This window comes from Pagrus major, chromosome 17 (assembly GCF_040436345.1).
Source record: "Pagrus major chromosome 17, Pma_NU_1.0".
NCBI lineage: Eukaryota > Metazoa > Chordata > Actinopteri > Spariformes > Sparidae > Pagrus > Pagrus major.
The window spans coordinates 30122453-30147921 of NC_133231.1; the positions used below are offsets into that span (position 1 = coordinate 30122453).

A 25469-nucleotide genomic window follows, 5' to 3' on the forward strand; every position below is an offset into this window, starting at 1 on the left:
ATAAAGGATATTACTGCATGGGCTCAGGAACACTCCTGTAAAACTGCTGTCTGTACACACAGCTCCTTTGTAAACGATTGCATTCTGTTTTTATTGACAGCGTCCCGACATGTTTGGAATCAGGGTTATAAGAAAAAGACAATTACAAGAATGTGTGGCAACACTTTTATTAAATACAACAGGAATTTGCTTGAAGATAAACAGATACAACTTAACTGTAACTTATTCATGTTAATATTCTTAACATCAGAATACAAATGCTTTAACAGCTTTGGGATCATTCTGTTATGAACAGGTGATGCAGCGCCCCCTGCTGACCAATCAGCAACAACAATTTCAAATGTTACAATAGAAGTAATAAGACAATAAGAAATAAGAGACTTTGAGTCCTTTTGTTGGACCCTTTCATCAATCTGCTGATGAAGTTTTTCACACTGCATCTCTGACAAAGCAGAAGAAAAACACATCCAGATTTGGTTATAATGATCACTTTAGTGCAACTTAAGACCTCTCACTGTGTCCTTTTAAATGCTGATGTCATCTATGGTCAGAACATATAATCCAAAATCTATAAATAAATGACATCTGAGTGTCTGTTTTTTCAGTGACAAACACACGGACACACAAACAGCTTTGAGGATTAATTCACTTAACACAAATGATTGTTTTTGACTTTTTTCTATAAAAAAATGAAAGTCATTTTTGACAAAAACAAATTGTGCCATTGTGTTTTCATGGAATATCAGCTGAACATTAAGCTTTTTTACAGCGATGCCCTGAATTCACATTCAAATGGGCTGGATGAAACATATATGGTTGTAACCACGGTAATGACAAAAAAAGAAATTATCAAGCCCAAATAATAGCAAATAGATCAATAAAAACAGTAACTAGCAAACATCTCTGAATTGATGAACAATCACGGAAAAAGAAAAGAATAAAACCACAGCAATAAAAACAATGAATAACAGACATGTTTGAATCACCCAAACTACTTAATTAATCTCCACAGAGCATCCAGTAGCTTCTGAAGTTTCACTGCAGTGGTTTAACAGATAAAACCATCTTTGTAATATGTAAGAAAAAAGAGAAAAACAAGAACGTGTGGCAGCATTTCTATTCTATATAATGGACTAAACGAGGAAACTGCCAGGTACACAAATAAAACAAAACATTCACCTCTACATGTTAAAGCTAGGGATGGTTAGCTCGTACAAACCAGCAGGAGCAAGCTACATTTGAAAGTACGCAACTGGAGAAAACCCACGCCCTCCCTTCAGGCCTCCCTCCAAACAGAGCCACTTCTCCAAAACACATGAAGGTGCAACACCGGACGGCACCAACAGGCCCGTACAGTTCTGGCTGGCCAGCAGGGAGATATGTGTTAGCGGCTAGTTTGCTACATTCAACAAGTTCTCTTGCTTTTAAAGTGCAACATATACAAACATAAACAACTCTGCTGAATGCTGCAATCATGTCATCAATCAATCAATGGAGTTTTCAGATTGAGGTACTTTGGCTTCGGCTGTTTTACTTGCGTAGGTGTGTGCTTTGTGCTAACTGGGTTAGCCACTGAACAAGTCATTGGTTGAGTGCCACCCAAGATGATTGTGATTGGTTTAAAGAAATGCAAACGAGCCAGAGCTCTGTTCTCTGGTTCAGGGGCTGTGTGTTTTGTGCTAACTGGGTTAGCTGCTGAGCAACAGTGAACAGTGTATGTGAGCTCTAGTTTGCAGTTAGTTCACTAAGTTCAACAAGCTCTGTTAGCTTTTTTTTAGTCAAATAAATACATAAATAAACAACTCTATTGAAAGGCACATTCATATAAACGCAAGCAAAATAGTCGTCATGAATGTACCTCAGTCTGAAAAGGCTAGCCAACCTGGCCGCTGCTTCTTTTTGCTGCGGATGTGTGCTTTGTGCTAACTGGATTAGCTGCTGAATGACAGGCTCAAGAGGCTGTGAGCATAGTTGTCATCGCTAACCATTTCCAACTATCTCATGTCTCATTCACGTGTAAGAAAACATATAGCATTATCATAATGAACCTAAACAACTAACATGGCTTTTGTAAGTACTCACCCCTGTCAAGCTAGCATGTTAGCATTGGGAAACCAATTATTAGAGGCCTGCAACAACCACATCTTTTTCTACATGTGAGACAAAATATGCTTCTTAGACTACCAACCTTCAGCTTTAATATCCTGCACATCAGGATACAAATAAACAGGCAATGATGCGTTACCAATCACTTCATGCCGACATAAAACATGTCCTAGCTGCATCTTGATGAAAGTAGAAGAATACACACACACATTTAAAATGCATTCATTCATTATCATTAAAACACCTTTCCTTTACAGGGTCACAGGGGCTGGAGTTGATCCCAGCTGACATTGGGCAAGTGGCAGCGACACCCTGGATAAGTGGCCAGTTAATCACAGGGCTGACATATTGAGACAAACAACCATTCACACTCACATTCGCAGCATCCAAATTCAAAGTCCGCACAGAAATGCCCTGCCTGCGCCCACCGGGTCTCCAACGCAGGACCTTCTTGATGTGAAGCAACAGCGCTAACCACTGCACCATAATCTGGTAACCTTCTCAAGTTTTACTAAGGTGGTGTAAGAGACAAAGACTTCTTTTCGCAGATCCATGCGTTCCTGTTGCCGCAGTTCACTGATTCCAGATATTTGTTTTGGATGTTGTTTGGGACAGAAATGGCACAGTGACCTTTAGTAGGAGTCGCCTGTTGTATCCAGGAGCTGAGGGAAGAACATGATGTTTAGATCGAGGCTGATAGACTTCATGATTCAAAATGTTAAAGAATGTGCGTCTTACGTTTCAGTCAGATCACTTCCATCGAGCCACACCCACTTCCCATCTACAACTCTCAGGCCAATCCAGTATCCAGCGATCCAGTGATCATCAGCCCAACTGCTTTCCTTGATGAATTCCTGACACCAGAGAGACAGTTATTATATATTTAAACACTCAAGTTAAGAAAACACACTGTAAATGACAAACTGTTTTTAGACTTAAAGAAAATATTTTTTATTTAGGCTGTAATTAAAATGTCCTTATTATTTTTATTATTGTCCTTATAATCATAATTACTTTTTCCACTGCATTATTTATAACAGCCAATTCTGAAATCTTTCCTTTGCAGTTTGCTTGAGCTTCATCCCAGGTTAACTGTTGATTACTTGGAGCGTTATGAACCACGTAGCAGCTGGACTCTTCTTGTACCCAGTCCGTCTGACAAGATTTACATTTTCTTACTGAAAAAACAGAAACCAACCAATAACAGGCATTACTTCATTATGATATTATTGTTATTGGTTATTTTTGGAAATAATTCATGTGTTCTGTACGTACCACCTCCGTCTATGGGGCAGTATTGATCAATGCTCCACTGAGCTCGACTGACGTTGAGCTTATTGCTCTCTGTCTTCATGTCTTCTAACGTCTCAGTCAAGTTTTTCATCGCTGTCTCCAGCTGCTGATTCTTTGTCTCCAGCTCCTGCTTTTGTTTCTCCAGTTTCAGGTTTTCTGCAATCACGTCCGTGTTGTTACTCTCTAAGGCAGTATAGGATTTATTCAGGTTGTCAAACTGGACTGTCAGATTGTGGACAGTTGAGTTCAGTTTGTCGTTGATGTTTGTCAGGTTGCGATTGAGTGCCTCGAGATGTGTTAGGTTTTCTGTTAACTGGTTCTGCCCACTCGTTGGATTTACTGTGGTAACTGCAAAATGGAAAATAAACTTCATAAGGGACAGTCATAATGCAGTTCTCTTCCCTCCATTTTGGTTTTGTCCATTTGCTTCTTGTTTCTTCTGCCTCAGGTTTGCAGCCTTTTGGAGGTTTTAGGCTCTCGTTGTGTTTCTTACATTTTTGAGACAACAAATCCCATGACAAGACTGAACACATAGGGATGCACGATAAATTATTGCCAAATTAGTTTCATTAGCTTCAACAGCATCAGCATCTACAGACTCCGATACAGTAGGTGGCAGTATGCACCTTAAGGTTGGTTTGCAATCCACCACCAAACACAGGAAAGAGGGAGAAGATGAAAAGGCTCACATGAATCTATCGCTCAGATCTGGATACGACGGCGCCACTCAGCTTTTTGCCCTGCGGCCACTCATAGAGCACCATTATAAATAGCCATCGTAATCAGGAAAACGACCATATAGGTTGACTGTGAAAGCAGCTATTTATGTTCCTTGTTAGACGGTGACATCTAGTGGCTGTAGTAATTATTACAACAGCAAAGTAGGAAGTCAGGTGAAGTAGTATAGAGAGCAATGAAGTCCACAAACAAAAGGAGGGGACGGACGGACGGACGGTCAATGAAACAACAGAAACAAATTTTGTACACGCTGGCAACGACGTTGATATGATGTTTTGGGAGTCGCCGGCAATCGACCTACTCAGTTGTTTGAAGTATGAGGATGTGTTGTTTAAAAGAGACGTCTGTAAAACTGTTGAGGACACTTTAAACTGCAAACAAGATCAAGAATGACGCTTTCTATTTTGAAGTTGTGATCCATGGAGGTTTTCTACTTGTAAAACTTTCCTCTAGTCGAGAGGAGAGATTTGAAAATCTGTGACGTCATCACAATCTGATAAAGTCCATGGGCTGAGTGGGAACTGTTGTGCTGGGCCAGATTTAAGCCAGGTGAGCAATTCTCACTAAATAGGCACCATCTTTGGATCTGGTATCTTAGTTCTTCTATAGATCTGTAGAAGTGCAGGACACTGTTGTTGCTCGTTGTTCACGTAGATAAGCGGCTGTGTGGTGAACATAGTTGTTCACAAACCTGCCTACATACTACGTGTGTTGCAAGCTGACGAGTTGGCTCATGTGAACTTGTTGTCCCATCCTTGTCCCTGCTGATGCTGACGAGCTTACCGACCCCTGACCCTGTCACACCCACATACTGGCGTTACACTGCTCGTACGGTTTATGTGCATATACCATTCATTTCTGAGGATGTGCACAACTGGAACTCCAAACGGACGCAAGAAACGACCCACACGTGTTGTTAAAAGCAGGTATATCTTCGGTCTAAAGAGCCAAACAAGTCAAATTCAGAGGAAAACAATCACATTTACAATCCGACATGGGTTCAGAGAGGAGGGAGTCCTTAAATCATCCGTCTTTGCTCACTACGTCTGCATTTCCTACACTCAGGTGTGCATAAACTAAATATTATGAACTCCAGCTAACCATATCATGCATCCCTTTAAAAAACACACAATGTGTCAGTCAGTGTCTCGTTAATGTCCAACTTCCTCTGAGGCACTCAGCTCCAAGCCCTTTGGTTCCTACTTAAGTAAATATTAGACAGCTGGCTGTAAACATAACTCAGACACCAGTGAATGGTGCATTTGTTGGGGAATTTTTTTTCAGGTGCTGATATGATGCACTGGTGAGCCTTACATGGCACCAGGACGGTCGGTGTACGAGCCATAGACTCAACAGCTGCAGCCGCCCTGGTCACTCTGTTTGCAGAACATGTCGTGCAGCACAACGGCGTTGCTCATTAATGTGTTTATTAGTGGCTGGTGGACAACAATGGAGCTTCATGGCAGAGAGGAAGAGGATTGCGTTCAACCTAACGTCCTTAAATTCCTTCCTGTTTCCACTAATTCTGCCACCAAACTTTTCTCAGCTGCGTCGAAGCTTCTGTTTCATATGAATTCATACATTCAGTTGGTTGTAACATCTAAAATTATTTTGATTTATATCCATTTATTTCACTTCATTTGCAATATAAACAACCACAAAGCTATAAAATGTGCAAACAAATGTGTTTATGATCGAAAACATCAACACACCAACCCACAATACTGTTACTGTTCAAGCCAGAAATTCATAGTTAGTAAAACAAACCAGCAATACATGGTTCAACCTTATACATGTCCATAGTTAATGATTAGACTGCCTGTTCTGTATACTTACTGTAGACACAGACTGCTATGATGGCCAACAGCAGAAGGACACAGAGAATCCCCAAACAACAAGCCAAAAGCCGAAAGTTTCCATGTCTGTTGTTTGCTTTCTCGTCTGCTGAGAGTAAACGACAAACACAAATTTAAGACTTCAGCTGTCTGAGTTACACAAAATCTACAGGGTGTCTTAAGTTATGGCATCAAGCAAAACATCAGTGACTGACTGTTTCAGGATGTGGATCTCTCTGTGAACACAAATAGTTGTAATCAAAGAAGTGGAAGCAGTAACAGTAGAAGTGTTGGTTATAATAACAGCAGTATTTCTGTCACAGTGGTGGTATTAGATGACATTAAAACATCATCCAACACTCTGTTTTTAGGAGAGAGGGATTAAAAAAGTTCAGATTCAAAATATTTGTTGCCAATATGGGTTAAACTCTAAAACTCGGGATCCTACGCTTCCTGTAATACAATGTCAGGGCTTGATATTAACTCTTTGAGGCACTCGTCCTGAAATTTGAAAATCAATTTTACTTTCACTCGTCCATGCACAGAAGTCTCAACTAACAAGCAGCTGAAAACATCCAAGCAGTGTCAATGATTCAATTCATCAAGTGTCTAATCAGACTGTTTCTACATTTGTGGGAGTGGAGATGAAGCTTGTGCAGTTTAGAAATCTACATATCTCATCCTCCTGTCTGTCATCTGCACACACAGTCTTGTCCGGTCTCCTATAAATGGTTTTGCCTACTTGGATTATTTTGTTGAGAGTATTTTTAACCACAGATGCATTGTGTTTAGGTTGCGTCAACTTTGGTTAGAAAGCGAGCACTCCGACTTCTGTCAGTTATGTTCGCAGCTCAGCTTATCTCAATATGTCATTTTGGCTCAAAGCGACTGAGTCAGTGAGGGCAGGTCACAATCCTCTGGGTTGGCACTTAGCTAACGTTAGCCTTATAGCTGCTTACGCTAGCTAGCTAATGTAACTAAGTTACTTGTGAGACTGTTGATGTAACAGTGAAAATCTTTTGGAAAAATTCTGTTTCAACATTATTCTCGACATTTTGACTTTTTTCTTGAAGTGCATAATGAAAATTCCAACGAGCAGTGTTAGGGGTCGGTGCCTTGCTCAAGGGCACCTCAGCAATGCCTAGCATTCTCCATTACTAGTCCACATCACACTTAGAAAGTTGTTTCTAATGCAGCTTCTTATGTCACATGCACTGTGTGATGTTCACATAGTTCTGAGAACCTGTAATGCTGCTTAATGCAGTTACATCATTTCTTTGAAGGATCTGGAGCTTTCCCTGACTCTATTACTAATATCAAACATCAAAGATCTTGCCTGATCAGCGGAGGGCTCGTCCGGGATTTGAACCCGGGACCTCTCGCACCCGAAGCGAGAATCATACCCCTAGACCAACGAGCCACTTCTCTCATTTCTCATTTCTGGGAAACAGCAACGTCTTTCAAACCTCACACGCACAGTTTGGACAACTTAAAACTGAGATCACCATGATGGCATCATCAGCGTAACTGAAAGAGCTCCTCCTGAGAAGATATACAACTGTTACAGGATGAGCAATACTCTTTATGACTTGGATTATGGATGGTAGTGACTGGCAGTGTTACTACTGTAGAAATACCTGAATGATTTGCATGTTGTTGTTTTTTTTACAGCTTACCTTTTGTGTCATCAGTTTGGTCGGCCGGTTTGTCTTTAACCTTCACTTCATCGTACACAGTGTCCTCCTCTTTTTTAACTGAAAAGTTCAAGGACATAAACTCATGGTAAGGTTATTTACTGGCTTGTTCCATTATTTCAAACTAACAAAACACACGATGACCCTCACAGGGATTTAAAACTTAAAGCGAAAAACTCAGGATGTTGAAATTTCATCTCGGTTAGCGGACCACATACAAAGGGGAAACACTTGTATGGGGAAAAAAATGTACAGGCAACTATTTCACCACAAGTTCTCCAAACTGATTTGAGGAAGCTGTAGTCAGATAGGCATCTCTGAAGTCAGCAAGAGACCTAACAGATCTTTTAACATCCAAGTGTGGTATCAGCAGAAGAAGACGAGTTGAAGTTTACCGTCAGCCCTCGAACAATGTCATATTTAGAGCTATCAACCAACATTTGCATAATTCTACATTTTAAGATGGAATGTAACTAAGTACATTTACTCAAGAACTGTTCTTAAGTGCAATGTCGAGGTATTTGTACATGAGTATTTTCATTTTCTGCTACTTTATACTCCAATCCACCACATTTTGGAGGCAAATATTCTACTTTTACTCGACTATATTTATGTGTTAAGCTTGCAGATTGCATTGCATTTTTAAATTCATTTAGTCGGATAAAAAAAACAAAAAAACTTTATTATATTATTAGAAAAATGCTGATCGACACTATGCACATACATTTATATGCATAATTTACTTTAACTAAAAAGTTTCTGCTGGTAAGATAATTAATTTTTCTGTGTCATTCCCAACTCATCAAATACTGAAGGTCGAGTGGGTCGCCTTCTGAAAACGTCAGTCCTTTTTGTACATTTATTTCCAGCTTAAGTACATTTAAAGGAACAGTTAACGCAAAATTGATCAGCAGTAAGTTGTTAAGCATTCTCCTAAACAACTGAAGTAGCTGCAGACTTGTTTTAAAATGTTAAAAAAAAAAAAAACAATTGATAAAAAACCATAAAATGGCTCCGTACAGCTTGTTTGGGGGTAACTCAGATCTTCGGAAGCCCTGAGATCCCAAATTGATTTGAAAAAGAGGATTTTCACACCGTTGATGCGCGGTGTAGATCGTAAACCTACTTCAGACAGGGTGCGTGCTGATGCTTTTGGCTAGGCAGCAACAGAAAAGATTCCAGCTTTAAAAAGGGTGTCAATAACTTCTTTTCAAATCAATTTCAGATCTCGGAGTGCAGGAATCTTGGATTAAGCTGGACGAGCTGTATGGAGCCGTTGAATTTAATATTTTAAAACAAGTCTCCGGCTACTTCAGTTGTTTAGGAGAATGATGCAACACTGATTTACTGTGAAGCTCCAGAAATGTTTTGAAAGGTCAGGTCGGCAGCATTTGACGAGTTTTGAAGCCTTAAGGACACGGTAAACATCACTGTGGATTAAAGTTTCATATATGTAAGTCATTCCTAACAGTCTTAATCTGGATTTGAATTTTTCTTTCTCCGCTATAATCAAACTGGGAACTTTGAAAACACCGATGCAAATGTGCCGGCTGAGCTCAACTTCTAGTTTCCACCTGGTCCCTGCAGTTTACAGAGCAGCAGCTCCACATCGTGCTGCTGATTCTTTGTAATGAGCAGCGACAGTTTTCATGTTTCATGTTCAGCTGTACTTTGAGAAGAAAATACCGGTGCAAAGAGGTCAACAGTGGATGTTAGGATGAGCACATAAACAGAGACACATCAGCTGATCTGATATCTTTTCTTACCTTCAGCTGCGGGACTTTTGTTGGCTTTGAATACGACTGAAGCGTAGTTCACCTCCTCCTCCGCCATCGCTACCGTCGTTCTGTTGAGCTCTCTGTGACTTGTAGACAGAGAAGTACTGAAATATGACCACAGAACATCCTCATAGGAGAACTGGTTGTTTCCTCTGTTCGTGTTGAGTCTGCCACTCAGCCTTCAAATTATCTAACTTCTGCTTTTGGTTAATAAAGTAATTTGCATGTACGTCCAGCCGGGTGTGAGTTACAAACAGAGTACAGTGTGTTTTTTGTATCCTAGGAAGATAAGATCCTCATATACAAGGCGTGATTACAAACAGCGTTCATGCAAGAAGGATGTCAATAAGCGATACATTTTAAGGACGGTAATAATTAACTCTGAAGCGGCATTTATGCCGTCATAACAAGAACTACAGGAGATACAGTGGTTATGACACCTAGCTGATACACACACACACCACAGTGTCACACTTTAACTGTGTGAGTGCGCCAGTATCAACCCAGGGTTGTTGACATCAGTGCTCATGTAGATATGATTAAAGACACAGTTCAATATGTGTGTGTAACATGTCTGCTCGGCCCAGGCAAACCACAAATACATTCAAATGTGCATGTCTTATGTATCTTATAAATATTTTCACAATAAGTGTGAAGCAAGCTCACATTTATACATGTATATGTGATGTGACAAGGAGGTGGTGGTGGTATGGCAGCAAGGCGAGATGGGACACTACGTTTCAATATCCGACAATAGACATTTTCCAGGATTTAGATGAACTGGTGAAACTGTACTTCAGAATCGGCTTTAGTAACAAAGACATTTTTTCTCTTTCAGCTCATAAACACAGTGTAGTAGTGTAGTCAGTATTAAGACTCTGAAGAGCCGAGTGCCGAAAAACTGCATCTGTTCAGAAGGAAAGTCCACACAAGCTTAGAAAAAATTCAGTTTCAACTTTATTCTCGACATTTCGACTTTTAACTTTAAGTGCATAATGAAAAGAAAAACGTCCCTGGCCCTGAATGTAAGAGCCTTGGAAACAGCGACGTCTTTCAAACTTCACACGCACAGTTTGAACGGCTTTGTTATGAATTTTTGCAAAAATTATGATGGCATCATCAGCGTAACTGAAGATAAGAAGATACGATTTTTTGATGAGTTGTCCGGACATTTTCCACCAGTGTTGTTTACAATAAAACACAACAGTTTTGACGAGACGTCTGGAACATTTTCCAGCCGTGTTATTTGCAACAAAATATATATATATATATATTTTATTTTGTTCATATATTTGGGATATATTCTAGCAAAGTTTTTGGCAGCAAAAGTGGATATTTTTTGACAAGACCTCAGGATGTGTTCCAGCTGTGTTCTGGCAACAAAGGTGTGTATTTTTTGGGCAGACATCTAGAACATTTCCCAGCAGCGTTATTTGCAACAAAATGCAAAAAAAAAAAAAGAAAAACGATTGGACTAGATGTTGGGACATATTCCAGCCATGTCTGTGGCAACAATAGCCAGAAATTTTAGCAAGATATTGGGACATTCTGCAGCTGTGTTTGTGGTGAAAAATGCAAATGTTTTGGGCTTTTTCATGGCTTTATTTATAGAACAGCCTAAGAGTGACAGGAAGCAGGGTTTTTAACGAGATGTGGGGACATACTAACAATAGCTAAACGGGGAATTCTTTGACGTGATGCCACAACATATTTCAGCTGTGTTTGTGGCGACTTTATAAACCAAGATATCTCTTGCTAACCCTTTGACAAAGATTGATTTTCGTGCCACAACCTGACCAGACCATAAGCACTGCATTGTTACGAAATTTAAAGTTTGTGGTTCTAAGAAACATTGTTCTACTTTGTGCAGCAAAGGTTTATGTTCAGTAGGTCACTATTTTTCATCTATAGCATGACATATAGGACAAAATGTTCCCTTAATGGAGACTTTTCTTTGTGATTGAGTATCTCAAAGGTGGAAAGACATTTGCTTCAAAAGAAGAAGTAAAATTTGCAAAATCAATTTCCTGAACTCAGATATTTTTCTGATATATACTTCCTTGCTTGTGATGGTGAATTTGTCTGTATGAGTGCTGCTGTGGTTTTGGGTCCAGCTAATGACCCATTTATTATTTTCAGTAACTTTCAATGCAACATGTATGTAAAGCATCATCACTAGACACTAAACCTTTCTGTCCTTTTGGTTAACACAATGATTGAAATTGAGCACGTGACTTATAAAAGCAGAAGCTCACGACAGCTTTATCTCTGTAGTTCATCTGTCTCAGAGGAAGTTTTAAAATGTTGTGACTTTCTTAAGGCTCAGTCAACAGTCATCAGTAACACCTGATACGAAAGCATCAGCCTGGTCACAGCCTTTTAGGCGTCCTTGAAACTAATACACAAATGATTTTATCTGTATTTGAGCAACAACATGTGGACAACTTGTTCTCTACTGATGACTGTTTTATTGTTAGTTTTCATGTCTGTTTCAGAGTATTGTATTGTAGTTTCATTCCTCAAAAGCCTGACCAGAGACAAGGAAGTACATTTTAATTAGCTGTAACAATGACTGCATGTATCGTCCCTGCCAAGTAAACTGATGAATAAATAAATAAATAAATAAATCCATCAGTATTTCAGTTTAAGATGCAGTTTGTTTGAGGTAGAAGAAGTACTCAGATATTGTACTTGAGTAAAAAGTAGTAATACCAGTGTAGAAACACTATCAAAGTTTGACAGTGTTGTATAAAGTACCCGGAAGTCGTACTTTACAAAAGTAAAAATAAAGATATTCTGTTAAAATATTACTTTGGTAAAAGTGAAAGTTACCCATACAAATAGTACTCGAGTAAAAGTCGGAAAGTATCTGATATTAACAGTACTTAAGTATCAAAAGTACAAGTCAAAGTAAATTATAAATATATTTACATGTATTTAAATAGTGCACACTGTGTGGTGACCGATAATCGGCCTGGCCAATCAATGGATCCGATATTCAGCATTTTTCTGATTATCTGAATATGTGTTTTCTTTTTTATAATCTTATTGTCTATAAAATATGTACCTCAAAATTGTACTTGAGTAAATGTACTTAGTTACACAGCATCACTAACTATTGATGCATTCTGTTGAAGCTGCAGAGGTGGTTTAACTTCTTCATATAGTTCATGTTTTGTATAATTACACTAAACCCAGAAACATAACCAGTAACTAAAGTTGTCACACAAAATGTAGTGGAGTAAAAAGTACAATATAGGCGCAGCCGCGCAGGAGAAGTACAGGTACATCAAAATTATTCTTATTTTTGTTTCTTTTCCACATATACATATACAATTAAAATGTACAATGTCTAATAAGTGAGAATGTGAAGGAAAATTGTCTTAAAAACCCTCCAGAGGCTTGAAAAGTGACAGCTCATCCCATAAAACCCTCGTCAGTGACACGAGTATAACGAATCAAGACAAGGTGACACTGATTAACTCGTATGCACATACTTAAGAAGAGTACTTGAGTAAATGTACTTTGGTTTTCTTGCACCACTGCAGTTGGCAGGATCACCTTCTTACACTGGGTGACGACAGCTTGTTGCAGTGCTGAGAGATGCCCACTAGATGGAGATGGTGAGGTCAAGAGGATTCACACTTAAATACATGAGAGTTTTCTGTGTGGTAAATAAATTCCCCTTCACCCTGCAGATACTGTAAGTTGTGTCCTGCGGCGTGTTGATGAGGTTTTTCTAATTGTTAGTTCACACTTTGCATTATTTGGTTTAATCATTAAGCAGTTTACAAAGGTGCAGTGGAGCTCCGGGGGAGTTATTTGGAATAATTGAGGAGGATGTTGTGAAGATGTTGTAAAGATGTTGTGAAGCTCACACGCAGCTCAGCTCAGCTCAGAGTCACGATGCACCGGCTGCAGCTGAAGTTACAGGAAAAGGTTTGCTTCTTTTTCAGCTCGTTGTGAAAGCAGGTCTGAGTGGAGATGAAATTACACACCAGGTGATTTTAATGTCGCCTGAGTTCTGTCATTGTTTGTTTGTTACATTGAGCAGAAGATTTTTCAGTTTTTCTTGTCCTAATTATATGACACTAATTTTAACTGTATACATAACCCCCCCTGTGATACTCATGACACATTTACTGTCAAAAACAGGATGTTAGAAACTTAAATGTTGTGTAATCAGACTGTTACTTAATTTCTGCATTTCAAAACACTGTTTGTCTTGAAAGTTCTGGTTTAGGATCAAAAATACATCTCTGCAAGGACGTGCACAAGGCCGAGCTGCCTTTCCGCTCTTGAGGAAAAATTCTGATAGTAAAACATTGTTTTATTTCTGCTGTTGTGGCTTCGTAAACACCAGCAGCCTATTATTGCTTCAGTTAAGTATGAACGCCTCCACAGGACACAGAGATGGAGCTGCTCAGAGCCACTAAAGACAAAAAAAGTGACAGAAAAGTTGCAAAAACGATCATTGACAAATGCTATAATCATCTGAATACCCTGTGAAGACAAATTTATTTATAGAGCCATTTAAAACACAAAACATTAATAGAGCAAATTAAAGATTATCACAAGACCTGAGTATTTAAAACACGTGAAAAAAAGAAATCATGGCCACTTAAATTCACAATGACATTTTATTGTGATATCTATAGAAAATCTGAAAAAAAGGCAAATAAATTACAAAATTACGCTCGTAATACGAGTGAGATGGAGAGAGAAACTCACAGTAGCGTGCAAAAAGAACAATTATTATTATTTTAGAGGCAATTTTTGCCTTTATGAATCAGATTTTCCTCAGCTGCAGAAAGTGCCAGTGGTGAAAGAGTTAACCTTGGATATTACATCACTGCCTCTCTCTGCCCTTTCCCATCTCCTCCACCCCTCCATCTCATCTCTCCCTCTCCCATCCCTCCTCGCCTCCTCTCCCCTCCCTTCAGCCTTCAGTCTCCTCCCTCCTCCCCCCCCTCGTCCATGTGCCCGGCCCCTTCATTAACTCCAGTATGAAAGGGAAGCCCTCTTGCTGGCAGTCACACTCCCAGAGCCTCGCAGGAGCCTCACTCAGACAAAAAAAAAAAAAAAAAAGCCCCAAACATCCTGACTCAGGCCTGGACGCAGACATTCACTTGGCTGCCAAATCATATTCAGTGAACCTCTGAGTGAGGCCTCGCTTTGCCAAATCTCTCTGACATGGAGCTCCACAGCATGCATAAAACCTTTCACCACAGCCACCTGGGCGAGGAGAAGCACCAGATGCTGAATCTGAACCGACGCCTGGAGACCTACCTGAGCCGGGTGAAGCTCCTGGAGGAGGAAAATGCTCTGCTTGCAAAAGAGATCCAAGCTCTGAGACGGAGCAACCACGGAGCCTCGACACGGAGGAAGGGCCTGGAGGAAGAGCTGCGCCAGGCGAGGCTGGAGGTGGATGCAGCCTGGAGGGACAGGGTCGACACAGAGCTGGAGGTCAGGAAGCTGACCGAGGAGCTCCAGGCTCTGGACCAGCTGAGGCAGAGGGAGGCTCAGGCCCAGGTGAAGGCTAAGATGAAGGTGCAGCAAAGCAGGAAGGAGCTGGAGGAGGAGCAGAGGGCACAGATGTGGCTCAGGGAGAAGGTCAACCAGCTGGAGCACGAGATGAGCCACATGATTCAGACTCATCAGGAGGACGTGGCCCACTTTGAGGCCACTTTGACCCACTCCAGAGCCACAGTGCCACCCACACTGGCTCAAAGGGCCAACCATACATCAAACCTTCTTCAGGTGGGAGAGGAGTACTCGCAGAGGGCCACCAGGGCATGGCAGGAGGCAGCGGAGGCCTATCAGGGGCAGTTAACTCGCCTCGAGGAGTCACTTCACCAGACCAGGAGCCGTTTAACCCAAGTGGGTCAGGAGAAGAGCGAGAGCCAGCTGAAGCTCCGAGCCCTGGAGAAGGAGATCGCCTCAGCTCAGGACGTCAGGCTGCATCTGGAGAAGAGCGTCGCCCAGCGGGGACTTGAATACGGCCAGGAGGTCCAGAGACTGCAGGTGAGAGCGAAGCGTCCATACCTGTCTTTATAGTTCCTGTATGAAACTTTAACTTGTGAACAAAGGTTGTAATGAACAAATATGCATTAAAATATCTAAAAATGCCCCGACTAGAATAACTAGACTTTGATTTATATTTCATTGAGTCGTCTTTGATTGAAACAATGTTGAAATCTAGAGAAATTAGTTATTTTATTCAAGATAAGGGTGCGTTTCATTTGCTCGCCTGTCGCTTTAACTTCCTGGAGAGTCAAAGAGGAATGAGACTTGACGTAACGTGACATTACCTCGTCGTGAACATTTGTGCCTGAGTCACGTCAGATAGGTTTTTAACAGCATTGGATGTTTGTATAACAATGGACAATGAAGACAACAACTCCCATGATGCCACACTACACCCCTAGAAATGACATACTGTGCCTTTAATATGTCTACAAGTTTATAACAGAGCTCAATTTTTCAACATGTGGATTTTCTTTAGTTTGCAGCAAATCAGGAACTTCTGTCGTGTGAACACAAAGATTACAAAGTCGCACGCTGTTGCTCGGGAAACTGCAAACCCCCTCAGCGTCTGATGCGTCTGATAAAGCTTCACGTGGTACAAATAGACGCAGTCTAAAATGATGAAATGACAGACCACAGGGGAATGTGGACGGTTCATAGTGAGCATCTGCACGACTGAGGTCAGTGAGACAAAATGGAGTCAAGGGAAGTTTATTTATAAAGCAGCGTTCAGACACAAGTCAGTTAAGAGTTGATCCAATAATCACATCACTGGCGTTTAGATCGGTCACCTATAGACGATTATGAAGGCTGATGGATGATCGCTGTTGTAGATGAATCTGTCAATTATTTTCTCGTCTAATTGATCAGTTGTTTGGTCTTTAAAAATGTCGATCAGTGTTTCCTAAAGCCCGAGATGGCGTCCTCAAATGTTTTTCTTTGTCCAGAACCCAAAGTTATTCAGTTTACTGTCACAGGAGGAAGGAAAGCAGAACATATTCACTTTTAACAAGATGGAATCAGAGCATTTGGACTTTTACTCCAATTGCAATTAATTGAGTTGACAACTGATCTTAAAATCGACCAATCGTTTCAGCTCTACTGGCACCATTTCTATCTGCTGTCATGTCTCCATTATAGACTATTTAAATGAATAAACTCATGTTTTTTCTTGTGTTTTTGGAAACAATCCAGTTGTCTTTCTGACAACAATAAAACCACTTGGAAACGCCTTTTAAATCTTAATTCAAAAGAGCGAAAACAAGAATATAAATAGTGAAAGATTAATAGGAAACCAGTCATCCAGTCTAATAATAAAGTTTTAAGCCCTGATTTAAATGAGTCGACAGTTTAAACTGACCTCAGGTATTCATGAAGCCCGACAGTCACCATCAATCACAATCGTCTTATATTTTACACATTTTTTAAATATCTAATTTCCTGCCAAACACTCAGGTCACTTTGTAAAAGTCCAGATTTTTCGAGTGAAGGCTTTAAAGAGCATTTGTGAGTTGCTCTCCCCCCCGGTGGTTTTCCTTCCCTCAGTATGCTTCATTTAATATTCTGATGGAATGAAAACAATTCGGGTGTGAAAGCGACGGGGCGAATACATATTTATAGGTCGAGTCTGTTGGGATTAGTTCGGGGTCACGGTGAAGTCAGAGAGGTGAAGCACCCAAAATGGAGCACTTGTAAGGACAAAGCTGCTTTCTCCCAGTGTGGTCCTGGACGGCCAGCAACGACAAGAGTGGTCATTTGCAAGTCAATAAAAAGAAGTGTTGACTTGATTATATCAGAATTACTCTAAGTTTTAATAAAACTTTAGTTTGAAATAGATGTTTGACCAACACACTGAATGTGACCAACAGAAACACAGAGAAGGTTAATGTTTACCCTCGCTGTGAGGCTTTCATACCTTTTTTTAAACCACTTCCTTTTCCTCTTTCACTTCCTGTGTTTGGCAGGAGCACTTGGAGGGCCTGGAGGCGGAGAGAGAGGAGCTGGGCCAGCAGATCGATGGTCTGGTCCTGGAGAACCGAGGCCTCCTGCAGACGAAGACGTCTCTGGGCCTGGAGGTGGCAACGTACAGGTACGCTGCACCGTCAGTTATATACCTGATTATCCTGTGGAGCGTTTAAAGGAAAAATACACCCAAAATTAAAATCCAGTCATTATCTCCTCCCCCACATGCTGATGGGAAGCTGATGTTTTACTCTGAAGGTGTGAATTCGATAGGGAGCAGGACATGGGACATATGATATATTATAATTCAGTGTGGAAACAGTTCAGTTCATGTTCATTTCAGTTCAGTTAAAAAAAAACCCACATGAATCAGCCCCTCTGAAGTCACTAATCAATACGCCGTATCGATTTTCTTCAGATGAACACAAACAGAAATTTAAAAAAACAACATTTTTTGATGTTCGGACAGAAGGCAACTGTCCTGCAGTCACAGGTCAACACAAACATTTTAAATATTGAGATATTTTGACCATAATAACAGCAGTGATTTTGTGATACCTGCTATGTTTTTTTTCCTAGGCATCGTTGTTTTAGCTCTGGTTTGATCCAATATTTACTGGTGTTATAGCTCTGGTTTGGTCCAATATTTACTGGTGTTATAGCTCTGGTTTGGTCCAATATTTACTGGTGTTATAGCTCTGGTTTGGTCCAATATTTACTGGTGTTATAGCTCTGGTTTGGTCCAATATTTACTGGTGTTATAGCTCTGGTTTGATCCAATATTTACTGGTGTTATAGCTCTGGTTTGATCCAATATTTACTGGTGTTTTAGCTCTGGTTTGATCCAATATTTACTGGTGTCATAGCTCTGGTTTGGTCCAATATTTACTGGTGTCATAGCTCTGATTTGGTCCAATATTTACTGGTGTCATAGCTCTGGTTTGGTCCAATATTTACTGGTGTCATAGCTCTGGTTTGGTCCAAATGATATAACTACTGTCATTTAAACAGCAGATGGAGTATTGATGGCGATGTGTGTTTTAGAAGTCAGCCTTTGTGTTTACTCTTCATGATAGGGAGTCTTTTATGAAGTGTAGGAAAGTAGAAACTTCGGCTTCACGCTGTGAAACATTAAAGCCTTAAAACTTCAGCAGAGTGGATGATCTGAGGAACCTTCCTGATGTCAGACAGGTGTGGGCGAATGTTGAATTAAATGTTGATTTCAGGATGCTTAGAAGTCAAATATGGAGGCACATATTTTTAATTTTTAATGTTTGATAAAAGTCGTCTCATTCAAAAACGACCCCACGAGCATCCAGCTGAGCTCTCATCACGACTGGGTCGGCACGGATTTAGATAATGAGCCTACACTCTTCAATCTGTGTGAGAAGCTGGAAAAATAAAGAGGCGTCCACAGCGACTGCAGCCGTCTGGACTAAAGGTCACCTCATTGAAACAGCAGCCTCTGATGTCTCGGACAGAGTAACGGATCCATTATGGAGCTCTGTAGTGGAGCCTCCTTTCTGCTGCTGCTCCCCCCCTCCTCAAATATTGACCCTCACCCCTCAGATTTATGAGCTGTGGGAGTCTAGAGTAACAGCAGAGGGGGAGCGGGGGAGGAAGAGGACACATTTCAAGGTCAATCACTACACATGAAACTTGATATTTTAATCAAACAGGATCTTTAAAAGGGACAGTTCACCCAACGATTTTACTTCAGTCACTATCCTCGAGGATTTTCCTGAAGTAGCTGGGCGACTCTAGACGTCTCTAGATCTCTCAATCCAAGAACCTCTCAGCGGCTGAAGGACTCGATTTTAGGGGAGTAGAGGTTGGATGACATTGCCGTATTTTCCTCTACTTTTGAGCAGCGTCTTGAACATCTCGATTTATTGTTGTCTGGCCGGGAACAGTTTTGCCTCAAGGTTAGGATGAGTAAGTGCTCATTCTTTCGTAGACCACACCACACCACTTCATGAGTTCCTATTACCAAGTTGGCAGCATCCCTCCGTTCTTCCACCGCACAGGTGTCAAGGAAATAGGGAGTGGGAAGCCTTCTCCCGATCAGCTGTTTGAAGCAGAAGCTAATTTCTGCTCCGGTGTTGGGGTATGCAGATTGTAGCATGCCTGGTTTTCTCGAGATTGATGCCAAGTACATTTCTGCAAAACCACAGATAAGTTGAAACCGGATGTGTCTTTATGTTGCAACTTTATCACAGCGCTGTGTTATGCTCTGGTTAGGTTTGGGTACAAAAGCCACTTGGTTAAGGTCAAGAAAGTTCATGGTTTGGCTCAAAATACCTGTTTTGGTCACCACGATCACACACTTCCTGTAAAAAATAGCTGGTTTTGGTCGCATTTTGGAAATGTTTGCAGCTCTCGCTTTTGGGCGGCACAAAATGGATGGAAATGTCTCCAGGTGTCCTAAAAAATAACAAGTGATGTGACTTGAACATCTGGTCGTCCGTTTGGCAGCCTCGTTGGATGTTGGATGGCGAGTAAGCAAAGAATGTGAACAGTATATGCTCCGTTTGGTACACATGTCAACCTTGGACGTATCTGTGGTTGGCAGAAACGGTTACTGCTAATATAATATCCTGGTGACCGGGCTGAGTCACCGGGGATTTGGAGATGTGTTATAGTAAGAAAGTGGAGGACAGCAGCCGCCGGTGGCAAATGCAAGTCTTCAGTAGGGTGGTTAGGGATCATCTAACAACCCACTGAGCCATCTGAACATGGCAAAGATGCCTGAATTTTCATTTGTGGGTAAAATCTTCCTTTTAAAAATGAAATAAACTGCGAGACAAGCAGCTAATTATACGAGTATGTATCGGAATGGAGCCTGGTGCGGTCCACATGTGTGAACAGACACAGTGGTATTAGTGCTGCATGGGCTGCTCATAATATCTGCTGTCATTATGTGTGTGCATGTGTCTCTTGTGTGTGAGGAATTGATGGCAGAGGTTTGTGCGCTGCAGATGGCTCCTCAATGGCGAGGCCTTACCTTCATTAACATCACAACAGACCTCAGTCCGTTCCTGCTGCTCAGGAGCAACACAAGTCGGCCTCCTCCCCTCCTCCCACCCACCGCTCTGTGCGCAGCATCACGTCGGCGTTCACACATTTGTGGCTCACCCTAAATATAAAACATCAGAATATTCTCATGTTGTAACAGGACGTAACCTGCTCCTCTTGTTGTCTGTCCCTACAGAGCTCTGCTGGACAGCGAAAACCTCAGAGGAGACGTCTCTTTGTTGAATCAGCCAAAAAACATTTCCATCACAGGTAATTAAAGTAAACAGTGTTAATACATCAGCACCGTGTCGGTGACTTCACTGAATCTCAATATGTCGCATAAATCCTCTCCTTTCTCTCCACTCTCCTTCGTGTGGGTATAATTTCACTTAGTCTGACTAAAAGCCCCTGAGAGTGGGCGACATGTTTGATAGTATTTGTAATCGCATTAGTCTAACTGGGGAGGGTGTATTTGTGGGGGGGTGGGCTTCTCTAAGGCAGCTGAGGTCGGCACTTTGGGTCCTGTAACGTAAGCCACCTCAGACAGTCCCCACAGGTTATTGAGCCGTATGGCTCTGCTTTCCAGTAACTTAGACGGCAGCGAAAGGAAATGACGATCAATATTTCCCCATTAGTGTCCAGCCTCCATTCAGAACATATGTATTAATGATGCTTCGGGGAGGCAGCTCCTCCATAGTATCTCTGTCAAGTTAAGATTACTAACGATGAATTGAAATACTAGTCTGTGCTGTGTGGGGATATCAGATAACTCAGGATTCAGTGTTGATTTTGGCAGCTAGTTTAAATCTACTTTTCATTGCTTAGTCACATTTTAGCCGTTATATCCGTCATGGTTTAGTCCAGTTTAGTCGATGATGCATTTTAGTCAACTTTAAGTGAACTCATTCAATCTTAGAAACAACAGTTTGACTAGAAAGTGATTGCAATGCATGCCATGTTCAGAGCTGCCGTCAGTGCTGCAGGGGTGAGTCCTGAATCCTAGTAAGAGGGGTTTTGCACCTTCAAAGTCAATGGGTTTTTGAATCAGTCTTCGGTTAGATGCCTGGAATAAGGTCTCTTTTGCTCTACGTTGTAGAATAAGACATAATCCAATAATAATCCACGTTTTGTTGGTTGAAGGTTGACCGACATTAAATGTCATCATGCCAAACACGGAAATGTGTTTGGCAGACGTCAGTCAATGACAGTGATATATTGTTTATATTTTGACACACTAGACGCACAATGGGAGGAACATATTAAGCATTTTTAAATGTCAGATAGCTCACCACTTACATTTTAGTTCTGGCTTGTCTCTATTTATTTTTTAGCCTGTCAACGTCTTGTTTTAGTTGGTAGATGGTTTAGTCATAGTTTTCACTAACAAAATCAAAGATTCAGTACATTTGCCAGAGCTGTTGACTGAAGACTGAAGAAATCAATGCAAGTCATTATTATTACAGTAGCTTAGTTCATTGTGTATTCATGAGCTGGTCTCTTGTCCTCCACAGATGCGGTCTTCAGTCCTCGAGGGGTTAAAACAAATTACCAGCCCCAGCTGTCCACTATCTACAAGACCACTTCCCTCTCATCTGTCCGTGGTATGACAAGAACAGGGCCAACGTCAATAACTGCAACACCAGTCTGGAGTAGGAAACCCGTCACCCTCACTGAAACTCCAAAGACTTACATGAAACCTGCATATGAAGACACAACAAAATCAGCAACACAGGAAACCCCTTATCCAAAAATACTGCAGGATGGAGCTGTTGAAAGTTTCAGACCACAGGAGGTTCATGAGAAAGTCACCTACGCTGAGCCCCTATCACCTCCTAATGAGGAGGAGGCTCCTGTTGAAACATCAGAGGACAAAGAAGGTGAAGAGGATTGGAGTAATGTTGGTGTTGAACATCCTGAGGAAAGACCAGTCGTTGAGTCAATTATCAGCTGTCAGGTTGAGTCTGGCCTCAGCGCCGAGCCGTCCTTCAACCATGAGGTGAATCAGCATCAGTTTACGACACCCGACCTTGCACTATACCATGTCAGAATGACAGAGGAGTCCTGTGGTTTCTCAGATGAACCTGATGAGAATGTGCCTTTTGAAATACCTATTGAGAAAGAAGCTACACAAGAGCCACATGCTCCAATTGATGCATGGGGAGAGAAAGAGTGCAAAGGCCAAGAAGTGGAGCATGTCCAAGAGGAAGCCTCAGACTCCGAAACTGAGGCAGTACTTGATCAGAACTTTGAATCCAGGACGAGCAGTCCAGTGTCTGAATTTGAGACTGAAGAGAGCCTGTTGAACAAGGTGACAGACCTCAGCCAAGATGAGAACATCTTAAAGGACGATGCAGCCGAGACAACACAAGAAATAAACAGTGCTGAACAAGCAGTGGGAACAACTGAGACGGATGTCGAGGATAAGCTGTACCCCGATGGAGAAGAGATGGATACATGGGACAGTGTGATTGAAAGGAAGGTTGATCTGAAGACATATGTTGGCGTGAACAAGGATGAAGAAAAACAGCATGCTGAACCAGAGGAGGATATATCAGCACGAGGACAAGAGCCTGACAAGAGAGAAATCAAGCATCCATTTGCTGCAAATCTACAGCAAGACGATAAAGTGGCCTCTTCATTAATAGAAGCAGAAGTAGGTAATGAAGGACATCATGCTGATCAAGAGCATGCGGCGCTTCCTAACAATGAAGAAGACGAAGATGAAGAGGAGGATTCTCAAAATGTCTCCGTGTCGTGGAGGACCGAGCTGGAGAGCGACAGCTACGCTCTGGATAACACGCTCGCCGACACTCGTCCTCTCATCCGATACAAAAGCGACGAGACCGACGCCAATACTCAGGCGTCACACATGGACGAGAGCGAGTCGAGCGAAGGTGAACAGGAAAAGAAGATCGGAGAGACGGGAACTGGGACGTGGAGCGAAGGCAAGACAAAGAAATTTGGAACTATGGAAGATCTGTGTGAAGAGGTTGAAGTGGAAGCATTGGATGAGGAATATGATCTGGGATATATTCATACCGAGGACAGGGATGTCGGCCACGGTATGACTGAAAGTGAGCATGCTACACCAGAGAATGACACAGCAAGTGCAGAAGAAATGATCAGAAAAGTCAGCGAGGGACATTCAGATGAAGAAACCGAAGAACTTAACAAACCTGTGGTACCTACAAATGTCGACGATGATGAGGAGTTGGAGATAGACCGACTTGTGGAACAGGAATTAGAAAACTTGGCCACAGACAGCTACAGTGTTCACTTTGCACAGCAGAAAGTCGGTGAGAGTGAGAAGATGTCTGTCGAGGAAATGACTGAGCAAGAAGAGGCTGAAGAAACTGAAACAGAGGACACGTTTTCTTGTGCTGATCAACCTTCTGAGAACCAAAATTTTAATGCTACGTCTGTTGTAATGCCTCAAACCGGCACTCTGGGTGATGAAGGGGTCCAGGATAAAGATCAAGAAGCTCCAGAGAAAAAGGAGGAAGAGGATGAACACAATGAGTCTATGGTGACACATGTCGATGTAACCGAAGATCACTCCAGCTTCAGCGACTTCATCAGCAGGCCTGATGTGGAAGAAATCAACGACACAGAGGAACCAAATTCTGCATTACAGGTAGCAGCAGATCAGGAACACCTGCAGGATGTGTCCGTCCCCACTGAGGTGAAAGAAGTTGCACCACTGGGAACATCAAGTGTATCTCAAGAACATCTTGTTGAGGATGTTCAAGAAACAGAAGCTGAATGGGAAGTCCTGAAGAACCCAAGTGAGGAGCATGAAATCGGACATCAGATTCAAGATGTTGAAGATAATTTGCCTGAATCAGCTGAAAGGTATCTTCAGGATGACGCAGGCTCTGATGAGGGCAGTATGACACCGAAGGAGGAGCCCGTCGACATCTCCCCTGATAATGTTCCTGATGAAAATGATATCTTTGGGGTGAAGGACTCAACAGAAGTACTGAACACAAATGGCAAAGACAACGGCCTCCATGGTTTCTTCAGCTCTGGTGTAAAGAACGACTTCTGGATGTCCTCCCTGGAGACCGGTGCCACCTTTCAGCCAGATGATCCCTGTAATGAAGCAGCTGAGGAAACCAATCAGAATCTAGGGTTTGCTGACAATTTGGTTTGGGGGGATTTGGAAAACCCGAATGTGGTTAACTGGAACTCCAGGCTGGATATTGACTCATCATCTAAAGCCCTGGTCGCTAAGAAGGAGCAGGAGCATTCGGAGGTGAAGCAGGTGTTGAAGGGGGAGCTGGTTCATTCTGAGGAGTCTGAAGTTGAGGGTGAATCCTGGTCGTCGGGGGAGGAACCAGTGTAATAAAGTAGACAGAAATTTGAGTTCAACCAGTTTAGATTTAATCAATGTTAGTCTGATGAAAGTCAAGTTTTCTGATAATACATTTACTTTAAAAAACCAAAGTCGTGCCTCAGTGACGCTAACCACCAATGTGCCAATACAGATACTGAACACCTGCCTTGTTTCTTTACACCGACATAATCGACTAACCATTTCTATTCTACTCTGATTGTTGAAGCTCTTCAGTCTTTTAAGTGTGCATGTTATAAAGGAAGGTTGAGTATTGTGCATGAGGAAACAGCATGAAGACAGAAGAAAGAATGTCATTTGAAAGTCAGTGTTTATTGATTGCTGCCTAATCTGATTTTCACTGACTGATGGAAATCAATGAGACCAGAAGGGAAGGATTCCTTGAAAGAGCTGCTATTTCTCTGCATATTAAACAGACAACTATTGTTCCTGCTGGTGACTTATCTCATTTCACTGGAAAACGTATTTGCATGTTTGACACGTGTAGAATGAATGACTGGTTGTAATGGTTTATGATACAGGTAGCTAGTTTGGATAAGCAAATTGTTACGCTTCTGTTTGGTTGTTGTGTATTAAACAAACGTTTTATTTAACATCCATGAAGTTTTCGATGCGGTACATTAACAGTCTGAAATAAAGTAGATTCATGATGTGCCCTGAGTCTCCT

The 25469-nt window shown here is 41.6% G+C and overlaps 2 protein-coding genes and 1 non-coding gene across 3 annotated transcripts; 1 reads left to right on the top strand and 2 right to left on the bottom strand.

Moving 5' to 3' along the window:
• Window positions 1-156: 156 nt before the first annotated feature.
• Window positions 157-9592, bottom strand: LOC141012479 (uncharacterized). Its single transcript, XM_073485970.1, has 7 exons — window positions 9433-9592; window positions 7649-7726; window positions 5974-6078; window positions 3382-3747; window positions 3121-3284; window positions 2845-2960; window positions 157-2768 (listed from the first exon to the last, which is right to left on the bottom strand). Exons 1-7 carry the CDS (start codon window positions 9497-9499, stop codon window positions 2618-2620), a joined length of 1047 nt encoding a protein of 348 aa, XP_073342071.1. The 5' UTR covers window positions 9500-9592; the 3' UTR covers window positions 157-2617.
• On the bottom strand, window positions 7321-7392 carry trnap-cgg (transfer RNA proline (anticodon CGG)). The gene has a single exon. It is a non-coding gene; the product is annotated as a tRNA-Pro (tRNA).
• A 5045-nt stretch (window positions 9593-14637) lies between the features above and the next one.
• nes (nestin) lies at window positions 14638-24793 on the top strand. Its single transcript, XM_073484693.1, has 4 exons — window positions 14638-15468; window positions 17436-17560; window positions 20645-20718; window positions 21960-24793. The coding sequence occupies exons 1-4, from the start codon at window positions 14638-14640 to the stop codon at window positions 24791-24793; spliced, it is 3864 nt and encodes a 1287-aa protein (XP_073340794.1).
• Window positions 24794-25469: the final 676 nt, after the last annotated feature.

Bases quoted from the DNA above. Each gene is read 5' to 3' on its own strand.
- LOC141012479 (XM_073485970.1), bottom strand. From the start codon at position 9,499: ATGGCGGAGGAGGAGGTGAACTACGCTTCAGTCGTATTCAAAGCCAAC. The intron at 6,079-7,648 runs GTAAGCTGTAAA...TACTCTCAGCAG, and splicing joins CCAAACTGATGACACAAAAG to ACGAGAAAGCAAACAACAGA. The intron at 2,961-3,120 runs GTAATTATGATT...CTCTGGTGTCAG, and splicing joins TAAATAATGCAGTGGAAAAA to GAATTCATCAAGGAAAGCAG.
- nes (XM_073484693.1), top strand. From the start codon at position 14,638: ATGGAGCTCCACAGCATGCATAAAACCTTTCACCACAGCCACCTGGGC. The intron at 15,469-17,435 runs GTGAGAGCGAAG...TGTGTTTGGCAG, and splicing joins AGGAGGTCCAGAGACTGCAG to GAGCACTTGGAGGGCCTGGA. The intron at 20,719-21,959 runs GTAATTAAAGTA...TGTCCTCCACAG, and splicing joins AAAAAACATTTCCATCACAG to ATGCGGTCTTCAGTCCTCGA.